A 25620-nucleotide genomic window follows, 5' to 3' on the forward strand; every position below is an offset into this window, starting at 1 on the left:
TATATATATATATATATATATATATATATATATATATATATATATATATATATATATATATATAAAGTTCAAGGAGTTAAGTATCAGTGGACTGTTAGTTAAGAGGCGGGGTCAGGAGCTGGAATATGACCCCCGCCACCACAACTCACTGAGTACACACACTACCACCACTGTTAACAAGAAAGCTCTATTCTTGCATGTTTATTTTTTCAGATCACTGTATGAGCATACTTGTTGTTAACTTTGTGAGTGTGTGTGCATGTGTGTGTGCACGCGCGTTTGTGTATAAGAACATAAGAAAGGCGGAACACTGCAGCAGACCTACTGGCCCATATTTGGCAAATCTTTCTTAAAATCAAACCCACTAACAAAAATATAAATATTTGACCATGTGTATTTAAATACATGTGTGTATGTATGACAGCTCTAGGCCTTCCATGTTGCAATCAACACATCAGGGCTTGCAATGCTGCAGAAATGAGTAGGAAGTTCAGGTAGATATGTTCATTCTAGCTGGAGTCGTTCCTGTGAACGTATCTACCTGGTCTTCCTATTTATTTCTCCAACACTGCAAGCTCCTGCTGTGTTGATTGGAACACGAAAGACCTAGAGCTATCATTCGACTCCCCTGTTTATATATATGTACATATAGTGTGTGTGTGTGTGTGTGTGTGTTTGCCTATATCGAGTTTCAGATGGGTCCTAGCTCCTGGCCCCGCCCCTCAACTTGCTGCTTGCCTCATGGACAATATCTGCCTCATGTATCGATGAAACTGAACAAATATTTTCTTATGTGTCTGGCTCATCTGTCGTTAACACTGGCAACATAGACAAGTGGTTATCACTAAGTAAGTTTATTCAGGTATACACAAATACAGTTACACAGATTATCATACATAGCAGCATATGTGAAGAGAACCTAGGATAACCCAAAAAAGTCAGTGCCAAACAAACAGGGACAACTAGTTATCACTAACAGGGACAAGTAGTTAATACTGACAACAGAAGCAACAAGTGCTTAACACTGGCAACAGAAGCAACAAGCAGTTAACACTGACAACAGGAGCAACAATTAGTTAACACTAACAACAGGAGCAACTGGTAGTTAACATTGACAACAGGAGCAACTGGTAGTTAACATTGACAACAGGAGCAACTAGTAATTAACACTGACAACAGGAGCAACTAGTAATTAACACTGACAACAGGAGCAACAAGCAGTTAACACTGACAACAGGAACTAGTAGTTAACACTGACAACAGAAGCAACAAGCAGTTAACACTGACAACAGGAGCAAGTAGCTAGTAGTTAACGCTGACAACAGGAGCAACTAGCTAGTAGTTAACGCTGACAACAGGAGCAACTAGCTAGTAGTTAACGCTGACAACAGGAGCAGCTAGTAGTTAACACTGACAACAGAAGCAACAAGTAGTTAACACTGACAAGAGGAGCAACAAGCAGTTAACACTGACAACAGGAGCAACAAGGAGTCAACACTGACAACAGGAGCAACTGGTAGTTAACATTGACAACAGGAGCAACTAGTAGTTAACACTGACAATAGGAGCAACTAGTAGTTAACACTGACAAGAGGAGCACCTAGTAGTTAACACTGACAACAGGAGCAACTAGCTAGTAGTTAACGGTGACAACAGGAGCAACAAGCAGTTAACACTGACAACAGAAGCAACAAGCAGTTAACACTGACAACAGGAGCAACTGGTAGTTAACACTGACAACAGGAGCAACTAGCTAGTAGTTAACGGTGACAACAGGAGCAACAAGCAGTTAACACTGACAACAGAAGCAACAAGCAGTTAACACTGACAACAGGAGCAACTGGTAGTTAACACTGACAACAGGAGCAACTAGTAGTTAACACTGACAACAGGAGCAAGTAGCTAGTAGTTAACGCTGACAACAGGAGCAACTAGTAATTAACACTGACAACAGGAGCAACAAGCAGTTAACACTGACAACAGGAACTAGTAGTTAACACTGACAACAGAAGCAACAAGCAGTTAACACTGACAACAGGAGCAACTAGTAGTTAACACTGACAACAGGAGCAAGTAGCTAGTAGTTAACGCTGACAACAGGAGCAACTAGCTAGTAGTTAACGCTGACAACAGGAGCAACTAGCTAGTAGTTAACGCTGACAACAGGAGCAGCTAGTAGTTAACACTGACAACAGAAGCAACAAGTAGTTAACACTGACAAGAGGAGCAACAAGCAGTTAACACTGACAACAGGAGCAACAAGGAGTTAACACTGACAACAGGAGCAACTGGTAGTTAACATTGACAACAGGAGCAACTAGTAGTTAACACTGACAACAGGAGCAACTAGTAGTTAACACTGACAACAGGAGCACCTAGTAGTTAACACTGACAACAGGAGCAACTAGCTAGTAGTTAACGGTGACAACAGGAGCAACAAGCAGTTAACACTGACAACAGAAGCAACAAGCAGTTAACACTGACAACAGGAGCAACTGGTAGTTAACATTGACAACAGGAGCAACTAGTAGTTAACACTGACAACAGGAGCAACTAGCTAGTAGTTAACGGTGACAACAGGAGCAACAAGCAGTTAACACTGACAACAGAAGCAACAAGCAGTTAACACTGACAACAGGAGCAACTGGTAGTTAACATTGACAACAGGAGCAACTAGTAGTTAACACTGACAACAGGAGCAACTAGTAGTTAACACTGACAACAGGAGCAACTAGTAGTTAACACTGACAACAGGAGCACCTAGTAGTTAGCACTGACAACAGGAGCACCTAGTAGTTAGCACTGACAACAGGAGCAAGTAGCTAGTAGTTAACGCTGACAACAGGAGCAACTAGTAGTTAACACTGACAACAGGAGCACCTAGTAGTTAACACTGACAACAGGAGCAAGTAGCTAGTAGTTAACGCTGACAACAGGAGCACCTAGTAGTTAACACTGACAACAGGAGAAACTAGCTAGTAGTTAACGCTGACAACAGGAGCAACTAGTAGTTAACGCTGACAACAGAAGCAACAAGTAGTTAACACTGACAACAGAAGCAACAAGTAGTTAACACTGACAACAGAAGCAACTAGTAGTTAACACTGACAACAGGAGCACCTAGTAGTTAACACTGACAACAGGAGCAAGTAGCTAGTAGTTAACGCTGACAACAGGAGCACCTAGTAGTTAACACTGACAACAGGAGAAACTAGCTAGTAGTTAACGCTGACAACAGGAGCAACTAGCTAGTAGTTAACGCTGACAACAGGAGCAACTAGCTAGTAGTTAACGCTGACAACAGGAGCAACTAGTAAACACTGACAACAGAAGCAACAAGTAGTTAACACTGACAACAGGAGCACCTAGTAGTTAACACTGACAACAGGAGCACCTAGTAGTTAACACTGACAACAGGAGCACCTAGTAGTTAACACTGACAACAGGAGCAAGTAGCTAGTAGTTAATACTGACAACAGGAGCACCTAGTAGTTAACACTGACAACAGGAGCAACTAGCTAGTAGTTAACGCTGACAATAGGAGCAACTAGTAGTTAACACTGACAACAGAAGCAACAAGTAGTTAACACTGACAACAGAAGCAACAAGTAGTTAACACTGACAACAGGAGCAACTAGCAGTTAACACTGACAACAGGAGCACCTAGTAGTTAACACTGACAACAGGAGCACCTAGTAGTTAACACTGACAACAGGAGCAAGTAGCTAGTAGTTAATACTGACAACAGGAGCACCTAGTAGTTAACACTGACAACAGGAGCAACTAGCTAGTAGTTAACGCTGACAACAGGAGCAACTAGCTAGTAGTTAACGCTGACAATAGGAGCAACTAGTAGTTAACACTGACAACAGAAGCAACAAGTAGTTAACATTGACAAGAATATTCTTCACCTAGGTAGAGGAGGCTTGGATTCTGGAATGCAGGGATTTAATTATTTTTTTTTTTGGCTTGAGGTACACATTAATTATCATACATAGTTTAACTGTGTAAATTACCCAGGGTAACCCCCCCCCAATAAAAAAAGTCCAACAGTGTTTTATTTCCATCTCTTACATGACAATGCTTTATAATATATTTCCAAGAGAATATTTCAGCTACTGTCCTACAAGGTTCAACATATTAATGGCTTCAAGTGAACTAAAATTCCAAAAAGTTGACTTCGTTCAGGTAAATAAAACTGACCTTCTTCACAAATGATGTTTTCTAACGATGACTGAGGTGGGTGTACCCTTTAGATATATCTGTTCAGTGTTAATAACGAAAAATATATCAAGTGAGAAAGAAGCCAGCCACAATAGTGTGGTAGAACACTTAACACTCCCCCACCTACCACGTCTACTGCCCAACTGACCAACACTTCTCTTAACAAGTAACTTATTTCTGCTGCTACGCTAAAATATTTCCTTGATTTTATGTTGTATAAAACATTAAACCTATATAAATACTCTAAGATATTTTTCAATTGTTCTAAGCATTATTCATAATATTTGTACAGTTGAAGGAAGTAGACTCTTTGTTATGGCTAAAATAATGAATTGTCAAGACGGTTTAGGAGAGTTTGTGAGTGAATGAACCGCGACCCACACGAGCTGTGTTAGTGGCCTGATGCCCTGGGCACAACTGGGCATGATACCCACCCACATTCCCTCTCACCCAATCCCTCCCACAAATCCACCCACCCATGAACCCACAACTACTCTTACCTACGTACCAATTGCCCACCCACACCCACAACCGTCACTTCTACCCACCCAACAAAAGCGGCCACCATCCACCCACTCACTACTACCCGCCCACAACCACCCACCCACAACCACCAACTTTAATATTAATATCTTTACAAGTACAAGAGATCAGTTAGTATGCTGGGGCAGTGTAGACAATGAAAATGAATCCTGCATACCTGGTGTAAGACAGGACAATCAATTAGAATATGGTGGACTGACAGTGTGACCTGACAGTCCTCACAGAAAGATGCCGATCGTTTTTCCATGTGGTATTGACATGTGAGTCGGTAAATAAGTAAATAAGTAAGTTTATTCAGGTATACACAAATAGTTACATAGAATTATCATACATAGCAGCATATGTGTAATAAGTCACGTGTAATAAGCACGAGAGTGCAGCTTCCCAAACCCAACATTGATGGGAAGATGAAAGCCAGAATCATAAACGTGATTTGATAGAAAACAATTTGTTGTATCCACTTCAGACCAAAATTGTTGCGAGCCATTGTGGGGTTGTTGAAAGAACGCGGGAAAATAGTCCGAAAAGTGAATATTCCTGCGGGAAAATAAGGAAATCATGAATAGCTGACCGAGTGGCTGAGTCACGTGTTCACTGTCCTGAACATCAGTACGTCCAGCGACTCGTTGGTAGGTCGCCGGGTCACCATCTGGAGAAGACCCGGGCCGGAAGTACCAGCAAATCAACAAGAAGAAGACTCGTTGGTGTTTACTAGAAATGCAACATAACCAAAGTTGTATTGGAAGGACATTGGGATGAAGAGGTCGAACTTTTGGATAGCTTGTAATGATCCACTTTGGGAGTCCGAAACAACTATGAATGAGTAACAAAAAAAGGCACAATACCGTGACTGGAACGATACACAAATAACCCGCACATAAAAGAGAGAAGCTTACGACGACGTAGGGATGCCCGGGTGTTGCGCGTGTCTTAATTTCATCTTGTCGGTATTATATACCATTCTTGTACTACTACTACTACTACTACTACTACTACTACTACTACTACTACTACTACTACTACCACCACCTCTTCCTGCCTATATATAGCCGTCCTGCTCCACTTCTGGTTAGTGTGACTTTGTCAATGGTCCAAGTTGGACTGAAACGTCGTCGTAAGCTTCTCTCTTTTATGTGCGGGTTATTTGTGTAACTATGAATGAGGATGGGATATGGATAGTATGTATATGAGAGCCGTGAGAATTACATATAACTTCCCAATGGAAATAAAGGACCCCAATGGAAGTAAGTCACTTTGATTTTTTTGGGTTATCTTAGGTTCTCTACATATATGCTGCTATGTATGATAACCTGTGTAACTGTATTTGTGTATACCAGAATAAACTTATTTCCTAACTCTGCTGCGAAAACAACGTCCACGTTGCTCACAGTGGACGTATGAATGGCTCATTACTTTATAATTTGTTCATGATTGTAACCATGTATAGACGTGTAGATGGTTCATTACCTTTGTCACTTGGTCATGATTGTGACCAGATCTACCTGGAGTTCATTACCTTTGTAACTTGTTCAGCTATCAAAACTTTGGGGCCCAGTCCCTGGACCCATTATGTATCTTTGTAATCTTTTAACTACCGCCCACAGGATGGGTATGGCGTGCCGTACATAATAAACATATTAAACTAAGTCTCCAGAATATTTCGCTGCAAATTTTGTTAAGGTTAGGAGCCACAACCATTACGGTACTAGAGGAAGTGAACAATTTTGTGGTATCTCCGGTAAGTGGTCAGGTCTCAAACACGTTTTATTATATATAAATAAGGAGTGGAAGGTCTTGCCTGAACATGTCAAGGTCAGTCTTAGCTTGAACCAGTTCAGGGAGGGGGCTAAAAATTCCTAATGAATGAATTTACGAAAAGGGACGAGAGTGATTTCTGTATTATTAACATTTATGTACCTATTATATTATGCTGATTTTTCCTATATAATGTTCATAAAAACTACTATAGTTCCTTCATAGTTATTGTATCTCATTTTATTGAAACTAATTCTATGCAGTTGATTTATTTAGTTTAGTCTAGTTGTATGGATATGATCATGACCGGTTTCTACTGTATTTAATAGCCAGGCTGCTAATAATAAGATATTACAGAGACCTCCCTGCACGGCGCGCATAACGGAGATAAAACACCTCAATTACTGGGAGCGCTTGAGGTTCCTAAACCTGTATTCCCTGGAACGCAGGAGGGAGAGATACATGATTATATACACCTGGAAAATCCTAGAGGGACTAGTACCGAACTTGCACACGAAAATCACTCACTACGAAAGCAAAAGACTTGGCAGACGATGCAACATCCCCCCAATGAAAAGCAGGGGTGTCACTAGCACGTTAAGAGACCATACAATAAGTGTCAGGGGTCCGAGACTGTTCAACTGCCTCCCAGCATACATAAGGGGGATTACCAACAGACCCCTGGCAGTCTTCAAGCTGGCACTGGACAAGCACCTAAAGTCGGTTCCTGATCAGCCGGGCTGTGGCTCGTACGTTGGTTTGCGTGCAGCCAGCAGTAACAGCCTGGTTGATCAGGCTCTGATCCACCAGGAGGCCTGGTCACAGACCGGGCCGCGGGGGCGTTGACCCCCGGAACTCTCTCCAGGTAAACTCCAGGAGCTTTGTCAAGCCGTTACGGCTTAGGTAACGTCTTGACAAAGGCTCCTGGAGAGCGAAACGTTGCCACAATAAAATGTCACATTAGTTGCACTTGTGTCCTTTTACTTTACATATTGTCGGTAATTCTACCAACATTATTACTACCTCACTATTGTAAATCTGTCTAATTTGTAATATAGAGTAAGAATTATTATTAGTCTGCCCGACATGCCTAGGCATGCTAGTGGCCTTCTTTGTAATTATTAATTTACAACATGTAAACCACACATCGCAATCTTTACAGAGAGATAAACATTTGAATTTGAATCTGGGACAAAATGGACCTAATTTGCCCGAAATGTTCTGTATAACAAGCGACTTTCTAGGTAGTAGTAGTATAGCGTTGATGTCAGCTGGAACTGTATACCTTGTACGTGAACTTGTAAAAATAAATATTTCTTCTTCTTCTTCTTCTTCTTCTTCTTCTTCTTCTTCTTCTTCTTCTTCTTCTTCTTCTTCTTCTTCTTCTTCTTCTTCTTCTTCTTCTTCTTCTTCTTCTTCTTCTTCTTCTTCTTCTTCTTCTTCTTCTTCTTCTTCTTCTTCTTCTTCTTCTTCTTCTTCTTCTTCTTCTTCTTCTTCTTCTTCTTCTTCTTCTTCTTCTTCTTCTTCTTCTTCTTCTTCTTCTTCTTCTTCTTCTTCTTCTTCTTCTTCTTCTTCTTCTTCTTCTTCTTCTTCTTCTTCTTCGTCTTCTTCTTCTTCGTCTTCTTCGTCTTCTTCTTTTTATTATTATTATTATTATTATTATTATTATTATTATTATTTTTATCTACCGCTGGCTGAGCGAAATATAAGTAGGAAGGTTAAATTAAGTTGGGTTACGTTGGGTTTTATTAAATTAGTTTACGTTTCTTACCACTTTCACAAAACAGACAAAAATAAAGTTATTGTTACAGTTATTACGATAATGATCATAGTTTGAAAGGATCTCAGTTAAAAAAAAAAAAAGATAAATAATAAATATCTTAGCCTCGCTCTCCTTAACACTCTTTTTAAATCCGTACTATGAAATAACAAATACGAGCAAAATATAAAGTAGTTAAGAAACATAATCAATTACATAAAAATTCCAATAACAGGGGTATTCATATAAGTGATTTTTACTGTAAAAAAGTTGTTGTAAAGGCAGAAAAGTAATAAAATATTCGTGAGTTAAACGCTTTATTACGAGCCGGATATTTGAGTGAGGTTGACGTGTTTGTTGTCAAAAAGTCTGGCAGAGGAAGAAGTGATAGTAGAGTTGGGAAAACTAGCGAGAAATCTCTAAGAAACTGCCGAGAAGTAAAAGACTAGTGAGGCTGAGGCTTCACACTGCCACTATATAAGAAGACGGCTCCATCTGGCGCTAAATAAGACTGTCCGGCTGTTAATCAGGCTATTATTATTATTATTATTATTAACGTGGCTGAGTGAGGATGTCTGGCCAGAAGGGTTGTGAGACTGTGGCCAGTGTTAGCTTCCCGGCTTATGCTGTTACTGCTGTGTGTGGCCGTCACATTGTGGTTGGTGGGGGAGGAGGAGCGGCCAAGACTGGCATCAGAAATCAATTTGTAAGTTGCGCTGCACTGATGCTTTCCATGCTGCACTGATGCTTTCCATGCTGCACTGATGCTTTCTGTGCTGCACTGATGCTTTCTGTGCTGCACTGATGCTTTCTGTGCTGCACTGATGCTTTCCATGCTGCACTGATGCTTTCCGTGCTGCACTGATGCTTTCTGTGCTGCACTGGTGCTTTCCATGCTGCACTGATGCTATCTATGCTTCACAAATGCTTTCTAAAGAACACATGCTTTCTATGCTGCTCTAATGTTTTGTGTGATGTACTGACGCATTCTCTGCTGCACTGATCCTATCTATAGTGCATTAATGTTTTCCTTGTGGAACCAACTCACTTTCCATTACGTGCTTTTCCTTCTGCGTAAATGCTTTTCCTGCTGCATTGACTTTCTCTGTAGCATGGCTGCTTTTTCTGCTGCACTTCTTTTTCCTCATGTTTCACTGACAGTTTCCCTGTTGCATGGCTGCTTTCCCTGCTATACTATTGCCTTCCTTGCTACACAGCTGCTGTCCCTTCTTCACTGCTGCTTTCCCTGCTGCACTGACTTTTCCTGCTAAATTGACAATTTCCTTGCTACATTGACTTTCCCTGCTGCACTGATTTATATAATTTTATGATGTTCCTCAAATGATATCCAATCTCTACCATATAAAGCAAATTTCACACACACACACACATTGACTTTATTTTGCCTTAGGATGTCTACGAGCTTTACCACAATGGGACTCAGACTGTGGGAGAACGTGTCCTCTCATATGATGTTGGTGACTACTGCATCACTAATATGGTTGGGTGGCCTGGGGCGATCACTGCAGTGTCTAGCAGAGTGACAGCACCGACCATCTCTCTTGCTATGGGGCTAGAAGAGAAGTGTGCTGTTGTGAAACTGAAGCCGACCTTACAGACTGTCAAGAAAGATGAAATTCTATCTCAAGTACTCAAAGCAAAGGAAAAAGGTTTGTGGGCTTTTTGAATGAAATATATATAAAGACTGTATAATGTGGAAGGCGAGTCAGAATATCATGTTGTTTATACAAGATAGTGTTGTTGCATTTTAGTTAAAATACTTGTAACTGGTATCCACTCAAGGAAAGTTCCTTGATTCTGGTGTGAGGCTCTTGATCTAAGGAATTGGACCTGATGTCTCCTTCCTTGGACTGAGCCTTAGTACCTCCCTTTCCCATAGGTAGTGCATGATCTCTGTGGATTTAGTGCTTTACCATGAATGTTATTGCAATACAATATTTTTTTGTATATTTTAATAATTTTCTTTTGTTTTTATCATGCTTACAAATTTCATGCAGTTGTTAAAAAATCTAAAATATGTGAATTTTATCAGCTCACAGTGGCTTAAGACGAAGAAGAACAAGTGAACGGAGTGCAGAAGAAGGTTCAACAGAAAAAGAAGAGATAAGAGAAGAAAAACTTAGAAAGAAGTCTTTAAATACAACACTGCGGGGAAATAAATACTTTTCTTTTGATGTGGAGGTTGTCGGCTCTAAAGAAACAGTTTTAAAGTATGTATGTTTAATAATTTGTTATTACTGTATTTACAGCTACAATGCTAAACAAGCTTAAATTTCATGACATACAATTTATGTTTTACATTATTGGTTTGTATACTGTATAATTTAGCAATTGCTCATGAATTTACTGGTAATAATAATAACAGTAATAATAATAATAATAATAATAATAATACCAGTAATCATAATAATAATACCAATAATAAAAATAATAATGATATGCATACTATGTTATAGCCTTTACAAAATCTCTTACTGTGATTTTTCACATTACACTCTCCCCTCAAGGGAGATTCTTTGAAGCTGGTGAAGGGCTCTTGATCTACGGAATTGGATCTGTGCTCCAGTTCCCTGAATTGAGCCTAAATGCCTTCCATCCCCCTCCACATGCACTTTATAATCCTATGGGTTTAGCGCTCCCCCATGATTATAATAATAATAATCCTATTACGCTCCAGTGTATTCTATAATAATGAAAACTTTGCAAATAAATTTTTTTCTATATACATGTTGCTTCAATTAAAAGGCTGGAGGCAGTGGAAATATCATTTGTTGTGTATATGTTATGCAAATAAGCACATAATAAAATTATTTGATGGCATTGTGGTACAGTATACTGGAATACAAAGAGCATGAAAGTAGTTGTTGAGAGTGTTTAGTTATGTAGAAAGAATGGAGCAAGAAAGGTTGAATATGAGTTTGTGTAAATCTTGAGTAGATGGAAAGAGGTGTATGGGATGTTTGAGGAATGATGGGAAAATTTGAAGGTATTGAAAGGTAGTGGCTTGAACATCCAGTTCTGTGTTGCAGTGTGAGCACATCAGCTCTGCGAAGGGATTTATGGAAAGCACTTAACTGGACTTAGAGGTTTGGGGATGATTAGTACAGTGCCTTCATTTAGGGAGGGATGCTGGGATTCGTGGGGTTATCATTGCATTGTGATGATCCTTTCTGGAAAGATAGCTAAGGAGAAAGAGAGGATGAATGTACGTATTTTTTTTTTTTCAAACAACCCTCTTGGGAAATGAATCGTCTGTTAAAAAATCTGTTTTATACATATTACTACAGGAAGAAGTCCGAGGCTGAAACATATCAAAAGTGCTGTGGTATATCTTCAGACTACAAGTTTCTAGTGACTGGGGGTACTGATGGCTACCTCAGGTTTTGGAGTTTGCCAGACATGAAAAAAATTAAAGAAATACAAGCACATGAAAAGGAAGTTGATGATTTAAATATCAAGCCTGATGGCAAGGAGGTACTGTTCATTTTTAATAATGTTACAGTTGAACATTTTTTTTTTTTTTGTATATCGGGCTGTTTTATTGTTTGATTAAAAATATCAGGGTAAGTCGAATACAACTAATGGAAAATAGAAATTACTGCAATGAAGTCTTAATGGTTCAACATTTCACCAGTATATGGACTTTATGAAGTATATGTATGGATAAAGCCCATTCATGGATGAAATGTTGTACCAGTGAAGACTTTGCTTCATTAAATGTCTGTTTATCACCTGTCTGTTGCCCATTATTAGTATGAAACTACATTGCTACTGCACTGTATCATTCTAGCATATACAAACAACCAAATTAGTAATCAATTTTGTACTACCCCTTTTTTCTCTCATCTATCCCTCTTCCCTTCAAGGTGCCTTGAGAGCAAGAGGGATGCAGATAAAGGGGTCTTGATCCAAGGAATTATAGCTACCTTCCCCTTTCTTAGATCAAACCTGATAACCTTCCTTTCCCCAGATGCTGTATAACCCTTATTGATCTAGCATTTCCCATGAATACACTAGTATTCATGGGAAATAGATTTATTAAAGCTTATTGCTTGGGTAGCGTTGAAAATGGGTTGGGCAAATATTCTATTAGTGGGATAGATTGTGAAGGACCTGCCTAGTATGGGTCAACAGGCAGTCAGAGAGTCTCAAAACTCCAGATCGTCGCATTAGTCACTGGACCAGCTTGCCACAATAAGATTCGTCCAACTAGGTATATTTCTACACCATAGGATGGTTAGCATAGGCACTACTGTGACCACAAATGCAAGTTTTTACAGACGAATCTCCAGCTAGCGTGGCCATGACGAACTCTAGCTCAAGTCCCCTCAATGCCCTCAACATGACTCACGAAATCGTAATGACACGATTGCAAACATACCATACCACGGGCGGGATTGAACCCGCGGTCAGAGAGTCTCAGAACTCCAGACCGTTGTGCTAGCCACTGGACCAGCTAGCCACAATAAGATTCATCCAACTAGGTATATTTCTACACCATAGGAAGGTTAGCATAGGCACCACTGTGACCACAAATTTGCATTTGTGGTCACAGTGGTGCCTATGCTAACCTTCCTATGGTGACCACAAACTTCCATTTGTGGTTACAGTGGTACCTATGCTAACCTTCCTATGGTGTAGAAATATACCTAGTTGGACGAATCTTATTGTGGCTAGCTGGTCCAGTGGCTAACGCGATGGTCTGGAGTTTTGAGACTCTCTGACCGCGGGTTCAATCCCGCCTGTGGTATGGTTTGTTTGCAATCGTGTCATTATGATTTCGTGGTGTAGAAATATACCTAGTTGGACGAGTCTTATTGTGGCTAGCTGGTCCAGTGGCTAACGCGACGGTCTGGAGTTTTGAGACTCTCTGACCACGGGTTCAATCCCGCCCATGGTATGGTTTCCATCTTCCACTTATGCACAGTTCTTATCCCATTATATATTTTCGTGAATTTTACCATGTTAAATATTTTTTCAACATCAGTAAGAGTTGACTGCATACATCTTTCTCTGTGACATCATATTGCCATTATATTATTTATGTACATACATTATCTCCCTTCTTCACCATGGGGAAGTGGAACAGAATTCTTCTTCTGTAAGTCATGGATGTCGTAAGAGGTGACTAAAATGCCTGGAGACTGAGGCTAGTAACCCCTTCTCCTGTATGTATTACTAAATTTAAAAAGAGAAACTTTCGTTTTTCTTTTTGGGCCACCCTGCCTTGGTGGGATACGGCTGGTTTGTCGAAAAAAAAAAAATATTTATGACATTTCTAACCTAACCTAACAATTTTTTATTGTTACCTATGCTTTTATTATCAGTAATAATAAAGAGAGAACCCATAGTAGTGATTTTTCCTGTAGAATTGTTGGTGATTGTTATTTTCTTAATTGTAATTTTATTCAGCTATATCTGTATTTGCTTCTTTAAAAGATACAGTAATCATTGTCTGCTTGACATTGTTCATTGTTTATATTTAACACATCAATTGCTCAGTTTTATCAGTCTATTGTTGCTTCTCCCTAACTTAAAATTTTTTTGTGTGTGAATGCATTAGATTGTAGTGAGGACAAGTGGTTTTCATGACTTGATATGCTGTTGGAATGTGAGCAAAGTATGGAATGTTACACTTATGAAGAGAGACAGGGAAAACGGGTGAGCCAGACTTGAGTTCTGGAGGTTGTAATTATAGTGCTTGCACTCTGAAGAAGGGGGTGGGGATATTGCAGATCAATTGGTCATTTAAATTACAATGATGTCTGGCAAAACTGCAATGTAATGAATGATGGCAACTGCATCTCTTCTTTTGGGTCACCCCACCTTGATGGTAGGTGGCTGGTGTGTACAATAATAACAGTTGTGAATGATTGCATTTTGTTTGCAGGTAGTATCTGTGTGCAAGCCAACCCGAGAGTGTTGTGTTTGGAATGTGAAGGATGGCAAGAAATTTACTCATGTGGCACTACAAACGAATGGAGTGAAATATAAATGTTTTCGTGCCAGGTAAGAAATAATTATGTGATTGTGTTAACTGTCTTGAAGAAAGAAAATATGTACAGGTACATTGTTTTTATTTAGTAAGATTTTTGTGTAGTAAGGTGATAAAAATAATAGGTATAATGCAAGTACTGCACTGTGAAATTAATTTCTTTAATTTATATGGTGTATATATTTTTAGTCTATAAAATATTTGCATTGAGCTAACATTTTGCCAGCATGACAGACTTTCTCAAGTAGATGTGAGTAGCTAGAAGAAGCCCGTTACACTGGCAGTATGTACAGCGTCTCAATACAAGTTCTCATCTGCATTTCTCTCTGTTTCAACCAACTTGTTGGCTATATGCCATTGCTCTTCAAACTCTCATTTATTAAGAATACAGCTGGTCGTAAGTCGTAATGGACGTAAGTTGAACCTTACTACTGAATATCAACATCACATTTATGTAATGACTTCATTTTGTTTTATTTTGGTATTTCATTTTTTACTTTACTTTTTATGCTGTTAGTACTGTATTTTATACTGTAAGGTTTAGGATAAACACTGTGTACAACACAAACAGTTGTTTATTTCCCAGAAATTTGGCATCAAAAACACGGTCGTAAGTTGAGTGGTCGTATGTCAAGCAGGTTGTAAGTCGGATGGTAAGTGTATTTGATAACACCAAGTATGCAGTGTTTAGGAACATCAGTATGTACCAGTAACTCAAGAGTACAGTAGGACCCCTCGTATCTGTGGGGGATACATTCCCTGACCTACCATTGATACCAGATAGTAGTGAACCCTATATATGTCTTTTTTCGTTTACATACATATCTATGATGAAGTTTAATTTGATAAATTATGCACAATAAGTAGAGAATTAGCACTTTTTCACTGATGGGAAGTATTTCTTGACTTCTCTTAGGCTTTCAAGAATGGCCATCATCGCTACTTTTGTGCTTTGAGGCCATTATTAAGCAAAATTAAGGGTTATTTTGGGCCACAGTAAACCACAGATAACTGAAACCTCAGAAACCAAACCCGCAGATATGGGGGTCCTACTGTATTAACTAAAATTTTACTATATAGTGTATGTAATCCCTAAAGTTAAACATCTAATAAGGAGGAGTGGGTGGCAAGTAATGGCAATTGTGGTGGATATAGATGAGATTATTTTATCATGATCTTAACAATAATGGACAAGGTTTGTAACCAGTGGACTTTGTCGTTGTTCTTGAATCATTTGAGTCATGGAGGTGGGAAGTACAATGTCTGCACTCTGAAGCTATGAGGATATTTGCAGTTTGGAGGGACATCTGGACTGTAGTATTGGTGCACCTTTGGCAAGACAGTGACATAGTGAATGATGATGAAAGTGTCATCGTTTTCGGGTTACCCTAACTTGGTGGGAGACGGCTGGTGTGTAAAAAATTTATTAATAATAATAATAATGTAATACAATTCACACCACAGAACAAATTTACAACTTCCATTGCTGTAATGAAAACAAGCAGTTCTCCATTATTTGATATGGCTTAGGTTTAGGAGAAGCCAAAGATGAATGAACAGATGTAACATGGTCTAGAAATACCTTCTTCTGAATTGAAGTCAAGGTATCCAGTTGAGGTTTATTATACCTAATTATGCCAAGTTAATTAGTAAATTTGTACTGTTATACATTTACCATTCTAACCAGAAGTTTTTGTTAACTGTAGGTATGGAAATGTTGAGTGCAACCCAAACAAGACTCGGCTCTTCACAATCAGTAATCCAGTTGTTGGAACGAAACATCCTGCAATTGTTGCCAAATGGTGTGGTAGAACTTACACCCAAGAAAAAACCCAGAACTTAATTGGCTCCTTAAGCAGCTTATCCCTGAGTGACGATGGTCGGTTCCTTGCAACTGGGACAATGAGCGGGACAGTTTACATCCTGATTGCTTTCAGTTTGCAGGTATGAAATTTTTCTATTCGTGTGTGTTTAGACTGTATTGTATTAAAAATAATAATTATAATTATATATATGTTTATCTGTAGTGAAGGGAAGGAGGGGCAGGGGTCATCCTAGGAGGGATGGAGGGAGGGGGTAAAAGAGGTTTTGTATACAAGGGGCTTGGACATACAACAGGCATGTGTGAGTATGTTAGATTGGAATGAGTGGAGATGAATGGCTTTTTTGGGACTTGATGAGCTACTGGAGTGTGAACAGATTCAGAAAAACTGGTTAGCTAGAGTCCTGGAGGTGGGAAGTACATTGCCTGCACTTTAAAGGAGGGGTTTGGGATATTGGCTATTTGGAGTGACATCTCAGCTGTCGTATCTGAGCGCATCTGCACAGACAGTGATTACGTGTGAATGATGGTGAAAGTGTTTTTCTCTTTTTTTGGGTCACCCTGCCTTAGTGGGAGACAGCTGACATGTTAAAAAAAAAAATTGTACCTAAATAAACTTACTGTGCTGGCATACAGGTACATTGAAATCACTAAGCATTATAATAATAACAATCACTCTGGGGTGCTTTAAATGTTGTATATTACATTATTATAGACATTTTCATTAATCTATCTATGACACTTTCCAAAATTATATAAGAAATACACTTCATTTTTTTTTTAACAAGTCAACCGTCTCCCACCGAGGCAGGGTGACCCAAAAAGAAAGAAAATCCCCAAAAAGAAAATACTTTCATCATTCAACACTTTCACCTCACTCACACATAATCACTGTTTTTGCAGAGGTGCTCAGAATACAACAGTTTAGAAGTATATACGTAAAAAATACACAGTATATCCCTCCAAACTGCCAATATCCCAAACCCCTCCTTTAGAGTGCAGGCACTGTACTTCCCATTTCCAGGACTCAAGTACGGAATATTTTGAGGAATTGTTAAATGTTGATGAAGATAGAGAAGCTGTGATTTCGTGTATAGGGCAAGGAGGAATAACATCTTGTAGGAGTGAGGAAGAGCCAGTTGTGAGTGTGGGGGAAGTTCGTGAGGCAGTAGGTAAAATGAAAGGGGGTAAGGCAGCCGGGATTGATGGGATAAAGATAGAAATGTTAAAAGCAGGTGGGGATATAGTTTTGGAGTGGTTGGTGCAATTATTTAATAAATGTATGGAAGAGGGTAAGGTACCTAGGGATTGGCAGAGAGCATGCATAGTTCCTTTGTATAAAGGCAAAGGGGATAAAAGAGAGTGCAAAAATTATAGGGGGATAAGTCTGTTGAGTGTACCTGGTAAAGTGTATGGTAGAGTTATAATTGAAAGAATTAAGAGTAAGACGGAGAATAGGATAGCAGATGAACAAGGAGGCTTTAGGAAAGGTAGGGGGTGTGTGGACCAGGTGTTTACAGTGAAACATATAAGTGAACAGTCTTTAGATAAGGCTAAAGAGGTCTTTGTGGCATTTATGGATTTGGAAAAGGCGTATGACAGGGTGGATAGGGGGGCAATGTGGCAGATGTTGCAAGTGTATGGTGTAGGAGGTAGGTTACTGAAAGCAGTGAAGAGTTTTTACGAGGATAGTGAGGCTCAAGTTAGAGTATGTAGGAAAGAGGGAAATTTTTTCCCAGTAAAAGTAGGCCTTAGACAAGGATGTGTGATGTCACCGTGGTTGTTTAATATATTTATAGATGGGGTTGTAAGAGAAGTAAATGCGAGGGTCTTGGCAAGAGGCGTGGAGTTAAAAGATAAAGAATCACACACAAAGTGGGAGTTGTCACAGCTGCTCTTTGCTGATGACACTGTGCTCTTGGGAGATTCTGAAGAGAAGTTGCAGAGATTGGTGGATGAATTTGGTAGGGTGTGCAAAAGAAGAAAATTAAAGGTGAATACAGGAAAGAGTAAGGTTATGAGGATAACAAAAAGATTAGGTGATGAAAGATTGAATATCAGATTGGAGGGAGAGAGTATGGAGGAGGTGAACGTATTCAGATATTTGGGAGTGGACGTGTCAGCGGATGGGTCTATGAAAGATGAGGTGAATCATAGAATTGATGAGGGAAAAAGAGTGAGTGGTGCACTTAGGAGTCTGTGGAGACAAAGAACTTTGTCCTTGGAGGCAAAGAGGGGAATGTATGAGAGTATAGTTTTACCAACACTCTTATATGGGTGTGAAGCGTGGGTGATGAATGTTGCAGCGAGGAGAAGGCTGGAGGCAGTGGAGATGTCATGTCTGAGGGCAATGTGTGGTGTGAATATAATGCAGAGAATTCGTAGTTTGGAAGTTAGGAGGAGGTGCGGGATTACCAAAACTGTTGTCCAGAGAGCTGAGGAAGGGTTGTTGAGGTGGTTCGGACATGTAGAGAGAATGGAGCGAAACAGAATGACTTCAAGAGTGTATCAGTCTGTAGTGGAAGGAAGGCGGGGTAGGGGTCGGCCTAGGAAGGGTTGGAGGGAGGGGGTAAAGGAGGTTTTGTGTGCGAGGGGCTTGGACTTCCAGCAGGCATGCGTGAGCGTGTTTGATAGGAGTGAATGGAGACAAATGGTTTTTAATACTTGACGTGCTGTTTGGAGTGTGAGCAAAGTAACATTTATGAAGGGATTCAGGGAAACCGGCAGGCCGGACTTGAGTCCTGGAGATGGGAAGTACAGTGCCTGCACTCTGAAGGAGGGGTGTTAATGTTGCAGTTTAAAAACTGTAGTGTAAAGCACCCTTCTGGCAAGACAGTGATGGAGTGAATGATGGTGAAAGTTTTTCTTTTTCGGGCCACCCTGCCTTGGTGGGAATCGGCCGGTGTGATAATAAAAAAAAAAAAAAAAAAAAAGTACGGCTATATAAAAATAACCGGTTTCCCTGAATCCCTTCACTAAATATTACTCTGCTCACACTCCAACAGATCGTCAGGTCCCAAATATCATTTGTCTCCATTCATTCCTATCGAACACGCTCATGCACGCCTGCTGGAAGTCCAAGTCCCTCGCCCACAAAACCTCCCTTACCCCTTCCATCCAACCTTTTCGAGGACGACCCTTACCCTGCCTTCCTTCCCCTACAGATTTATATGCTCTCCATGTCATTCTACTTTGATCCATTCTCTCTTAATGACCAAACCACATCAACAACCCCTCTTCAGCCCTCTGACTAATATTTTTATTAACTCCACACCTTCTCCTAATTTCCACACTCCAAATTTTCTGCATAATATTTACACCACACATTAGCTTTAGACAGGACATCTCCACTGCCTCCAACCACCTCCTCGCTGCTGCAGTCACAACCCAAGCTTCACACCCATATAAGAGTGTTGGTACTACTATACTTTCATACATTCCCTTCTTTGCCTCCATAGATAACGTTTTTTTGTCTCCACATATACCTCAACGCACCACTCACCTTTTTTCCCTCATCAATTCTATGATTAACCTCATCCTTCATAAATCCATCCGCCAACACATCAACTCCCAAGTATCTGAAAACATTCACTTCTTCCATACTCCTCCTCCCCAATTTGATATCCAATTTTTCTTTATCTAAATCATTTGATACCCTCATCACCTTACTCTTTTCTATGTTCACTTTCAACTTTCTACCTTTACACACACTCCCAAACTCGTCCACTAACCTTTGCAATTTTTCTTTAGAATCTCCCATAAGCACAGTATCATCAGCAAAAAGCAACTGTGTCAAATCCCATTTTGTATTTGATTCCCCATAATTTAATCCCACCCCTCTCCTGAACACCCTAGCATTTACTTCTTTTACAACCCCATCTATAAATATATTAAACAACCATGGTGACATTACACATCCCTGTCTAAGACCTACTTTTACTGGGAAGTAGTCTCCCTCTCTTCTACACACCCTAACCTGAGCCTCACTATCCTCATAAAAACTCTTTGCAGCATTTAGTAACTTACCACCTATTCCATATACTTGCAACATCTGCCACACTTCATTTTTTTTTTTTTTTAACAAGTCGGCCGTCTCCCACCGAGGCAGGGTGATACTTCATATATAAACAAAATGTATACAATCATAGTAAAACAAATTAACATAATTGTGAGGTGTGGTAGCCATGTGGGCTACCACACTTAACCATACATCCTGACTTCCTACAATAAATGCTGCTCTCCTCTCACCCTGTATTAAGACTACAAATATTTTAAAGTAATGAGTGTACTGTAAAAGCATTTTACTTTTTATTGTTTTTATGCCTATTTCTATTGCTAACATGAGAGTGTAAAGATGTTATCAGTCATTTATATGCATTTTAAAGTTAAAAAGGGTAATTCGCTTTACGGTGGTAGACTGGACCCTAACCTGCCATAAAAGCAGGACCCTTCTGTGTATGTACATATCATATTGAAACGATGCAATTGAAAACATTGGTGTATGCCAAACTCTTGCTTACATAAAGAATGTTTCCAGCAACTACGTACAGTAGAAGATGCTCATAGCATGTTCATTACGGGATTGGAATGGTTACCAACAGAAAACAAAGAATCACAGATGGTGCGAGGATTCTCTGATGCCTCTGTTCTCTCCATATCCTGTGACAACTCCCTCAAAATTCACCACATTCCCAGGCAAGGTAAGAAAGTTCAATTCAAAAATTTTCAGCAGTATTTAAGGTATAACATTTCTCTAGAAACATTTTTATGGTTGGTCATAAATTTTGAGATGGCATTTATAATTGCAAAGGGAAGAATGCATACGTCTTCTGTTTCCTTTGGTTACCTTTTATGTATACAGCATTGTATGTAACATTTAGATTTCATAGCATTTTTAAATATTTTTGTGTGTCTTGCAAGGTGCTCATTGCAATTTTTTTTCAGGAATGGTACCAGTGTGGGTGGTGGCCATCCTTGCAGCTGTCATATTGTGCTGTGCATTTCTGTTAGCCAACTTTCTAGGACTTTAAATCATGTTTAATAAAAAATGACTTAGATAAATGTTTTATCAATTTTTTGTAATAAATTTTTAAGTGTTCCTGTCTATAGTAATTTTGTCTATAAAAAATATATTTTATATTTTACGGAAGACAATGAGATGTTGACAGTTTAAATAGCTTGTAGAGTCGCTGATAAGCGCAAGGTCTTATAAGAACAAGTGCAAGGGCATGTAAGAACAAGCACAAGGGCTTGTAAGAACAAGTGCAAGAGCTTGTAAGAACAAGCACAAGGGCTTGTAAGAACAAGTGCAAGGACTTGTAAGAACAACAAGTGCAGGGGCTTGTAAGAACAACGAGCGCAAGGGATTGTAAGAACAACAAGCACAAGGGCTTGTAAGAACAAGCACAAGGGCTTGTAGGAACAACAAGTGCAAGGGCTTGTAAGAACAACAAGTGCAAGGTCTTGTAAGAACAAGTGCAAGGACTTGTAAGAACACAATGCAAGGTCTTTAAGAACAACAAGTGCAGTCTTGTAAGAACAAATGCAAGGTCTTGTAAGAACAACATGCACAAGGTCTTGTAAGAACAACAAGTGTAAGGTCTTGTAAGAATAAGTGCAAGGGCTTGTAAGAACAACTAGTGCAGTCTTGTAAGAACAAATGCAAGGTCTTGTAAGAACAACATGCACAAGGTCTTGTAAGAACAACAAGTGTAAGGTCTTGTAAGAATAAGTGCAAGGGCTTGTAAGAACATCAAGTGCAAGGTCTTGTAAGAACAAATGCAAGGTCTTGTAAGAACAACAAGCACAAGGGCTGGTAAGAACAACAAGTGCAAGGTCTTGCAAGAACAACTTGCATAAAACCCTGAAATGTTGAAGATTTATTTATGTATTTTTCAGTATTATTTATTCCTTAGGCATTGTTCGACTCTACATCTAACTTTACTTTGTCCTTTGTAGAGAGAAATCCTTGTAGTCGTAACATTATTGATGCTGTGTTGCACTCTACACAAGGCTTCCTATTGAAACTTTCACTTTCTCTAGCAGCGCCAAATTTAGAGCCAGTACCTAATGTGAAGACACGTGTACAGTATACATAAATGTATTTTTTTATATTGTACAGTAATGTACAAAATAATGTTCTATACTAGTATATTCTAATTTACATGCATATGTATATACATACATATGTACATACATACATATGTACATACATACATATGTACATACATACATATGTACATACATACATATGTATGTACATACATACATATGTACATACATACATACCTATACACACATATATTTGCATAATTATTCATACATGTTCATACATATTCGTGCATACATCTACACAGCTTTATGCTGTAGATATGTTTCAGGCACTTGGCAGTTGCAATAAGCTTATTCAGCATAGACAAGAAGACCAGTTGAAATTTGGGCTTACAAACAATCCAGTTGAAACAGCCCCATCATGGGAAAGGCTGCTGAAGTCGCTTTATTAAAGAAAAATTATTTTACGAGTGTGAACTCATAACTTCATAAGAAACGGTAAACATACTTTGCCTAGTCATCTAAATTTATTGAGTTTTGTTTTGTCACAATATTAATGCTATCTTTCAGATGAGGATGCTGTGCTGATAAATAAAACAAAACTTGTATTAAAACATTAAAAAACAAATCAAATGATAATGGGAGCTATGAGAATAATGATTACTTCTGTCAAGTGAAGAACATTTTAATGCATTCCTCTCTCTACTGAACTGTTTCTGGGCAATTCAGTACATCCTTTCCATACTGAGCCATGTCTGAACATCTTGGTATACACCCTATTCAGATATTTCATTGCATCAATTTTGTACTAAGCAATGTAGAAATCGAAAACTAGGTGTGAAATACAATTTATTTGTTTAATTGATGTACTGTAGTTGAACAAAAAAAGACATGGCACAACTGTCCATGAAAGAAGGCTTAAGGATACACAATTATATATACTGTACAATATATATATATATATATATTTTTTAACAAATCAGCTGTATCCCACCAAGGCAGGGACCTAAAAAGAAAAACAAGTTTTTCTTTTTAAATTTAGTAATTTATGCAAGAGAAGGGGTTACTAGCCCCTTGCTCCCAGCATTTTAGTTGCCTCTTATGATAAGCATGGCTTATGGTGGAAGAAATCTGTTCTATTTCCCCATGGAGATTACTTCTTAGTAAGGCTTAGTAGGCTTTAGATAGGGATGTGTAATGTCACTGTGGTTGTTTAACATATTTGTAGATGGGGTTGTAAAAGAAGTAATTGCTAGGGTGTTGGGGAGAGGGGTGGGATTAAATTATGTGGAATCAAATACAAAATAGGAGTTGACATATTTACTTCTTGCTGATGATACTGTGCTTTTTGGAAATTCTAAAAAGAAATTGCAAAGGTTGGTGGATGAGTTTGGGAGGGTGTGTAAAGGAAGAAAGTTGAAAGTGAACATAAATAAGAGTAAGGTGATGAGGGTATCAAACAAGTTAGGTAAAGAAAAATGGGATATCACATTGGAGGGAGGGAGTATGGAAGAAGTGAATGTATTCAGATATTTGGGAGTAGACTTGTCAGTGGATGGGTTTATGAAGGACAAGGTAAATCATAGAATTGATGAAAGAAAAAGGGTGGGTGGTGCATTGAGGTATCTGTGGAGACAAAGAACATTATCTGTGGAGGTAAAGAAGAGAATGTATGAGAGTATAGTGGTACCAACACTCTTATATGGGTGTGAAGCACAAGTTCTAAGTGCTGCAGCAAGGAGGCTGTAGGCAGTGGAGATGTGTCTAAAGTCATTGTGTGGTGTAAATGTTAAGCAGAGTATTCATAGTGTGGAAATTAGGAGGAGGTGTGGAGTATCTAAATGTATAATTTACAGGGTGTATGAATCTGTAGTGGAGGGGGGAGGGGTAGGGGGTCATCCTAGAAAAGGATGGAGGGAGGGGGTGAAAGAGGTTTTGTGCAAGGGGCTTGGACATACAGCAGGCATGTGTGAGTGTGTTAGATAGGAGTGAATGGAGACAAGCTGTCTGTATGACAAGCTGTTGGGATACAAGTAGGGCAGTATTTTGTGAAGGGATTCACGGAAACCAGTTACCCAGACTTGAGTTGGAGGGGGAAGTACAATGCCTGCACTTTAAAGGAGGTGGTTTGGGATATTGTGTTTGGAGTGACATCTAAACTGTCATATCTGTGTACCTCTGCAAAGACAGTGACTATGTATGAATGATCATGAAAGTATTTTTCTTTTTTGGGTCACACTGCCTTGGTGGGATATGGCCAGTGAATTGAAGAAAAAAATATATTCTCAATTAAGAAATTTCATTACATAAATGAAATATATTCCTTTATCCCTCTTCATGGTGGAAAACCTTTCAATTCAGTATTTTCTTTCTTAGATATTTAAAAGAAGTTTAGAAAAGGGTACTTTCTTTGTGTGCCACATTTGTGCAGGACGGCAGTTGCAGGTGAGGAGTGTAGGCTGCTGCTTTCCACAGGAGAGCTCACCACACAAAACATTAGAAGCATTTATAATCAAACTTGTTTTTTGAATCTAAATTAAATTAAATTCCTTTGGATATATATATATATATATTTTTTTTTTTTTTTTTCCCCTCCATAGTTTTTTTTTTTGCTCAATTCCTCCCCCCAACTCCCTTTTTTCCCTCATCAATTTTTGTTAACCTCACCCTTTCCCCAAAATCCATCCTCCCCGTAAACTCCCAAGTATCTAAAAACATTCCTTTTTCCTCTCCTCCTCCCCAATTTGATATCAATTTTCTTTATCTAAATCTTTTTGAACCCTCATCACCTTACTTTTTTCTATGTTCCTTTCAATTTTCTCCTTTTAAAAATTCCCCAAAACTCATCCACTAATTTTGAATTTTTCTTTAGAATCTCCCAAAAACAATATCATCACAAAAATAATTTGTCAATTCCATTTGAATTTGATTCCCCATAATTAACCCACCTCTCCCAAACACCTAAAATTTTTCCCCTTTAACCCCATCTATAAATTTTTTAAACAACCATGGTGACATTACATCCTTCTAAGACCCCTTTTCGGAGTAGTCCCCCCTCTCTTCTACACCCCCTAACCTGGCCTCACTATCCTCATAAAACTCTTTGCTTTAAAACACCCTTTTCCATTACTTTGAAATCTGCCACATTGCTCCTCTACCCACTCTATCTTTCCCTTTTTCTAAATCCATAAATGCAATAAAAACTTCCTATCTTTATAAAATCTTTTTTAAATATATGCTTAAAGTAAACACCTGATCTCCCATCCCTACCCCCCTAAAACCCCCTTGCTTCCTTTCCTACATTCTGTCTTACCTCTAATTCTTTAAATTAAAACCCCTAGTCCTTTTTCCCTGGTATCTCAAAAACTTTTCCCTCTTAATTTTTTACAGTCTTTTTTGCCCCTTTCCCCTTTATAAAAAGGGACTATCCCTTCTCTCCAATCCTATCCC

At 39.0% G+C, this 25620-nt stretch overlaps 1 protein-coding gene across 1 annotated transcript; it reads left to right on the forward strand.

Moving 5' to 3' along the window:
• Nucleotides 1-8616: 8616 nt before the first annotated feature.
• On the forward strand, nt 8617-24754 carry LOC128697581 (guanine nucleotide-exchange factor SEC12). Its single transcript, XM_070093962.1, has 8 exons — nt 8617-8987; nt 9693-9951; nt 10335-10512; nt 11590-11776; nt 14193-14311; nt 16004-16241; nt 20657-20819; nt 21064-24754. Exons 1-8 carry the CDS (start codon nt 8853-8855, stop codon nt 21147-21149), a joined length of 1365 nt encoding a protein of 454 aa, XP_069950063.1. The 5' UTR covers nt 8617-8852; the 3' UTR covers nt 21150-24754.
• Nucleotides 24755-25620: the final 866 nt, after the last annotated feature.

Source organism: Cherax quadricarinatus, chromosome 44 (genome assembly GCF_038502225.1).
Source record: "Cherax quadricarinatus isolate ZL_2023a chromosome 44, ASM3850222v1, whole genome shotgun sequence".
Taxonomy (NCBI): Eukaryota; Metazoa; Arthropoda; class Malacostraca; order Decapoda; family Parastacidae; genus Cherax; species Cherax quadricarinatus.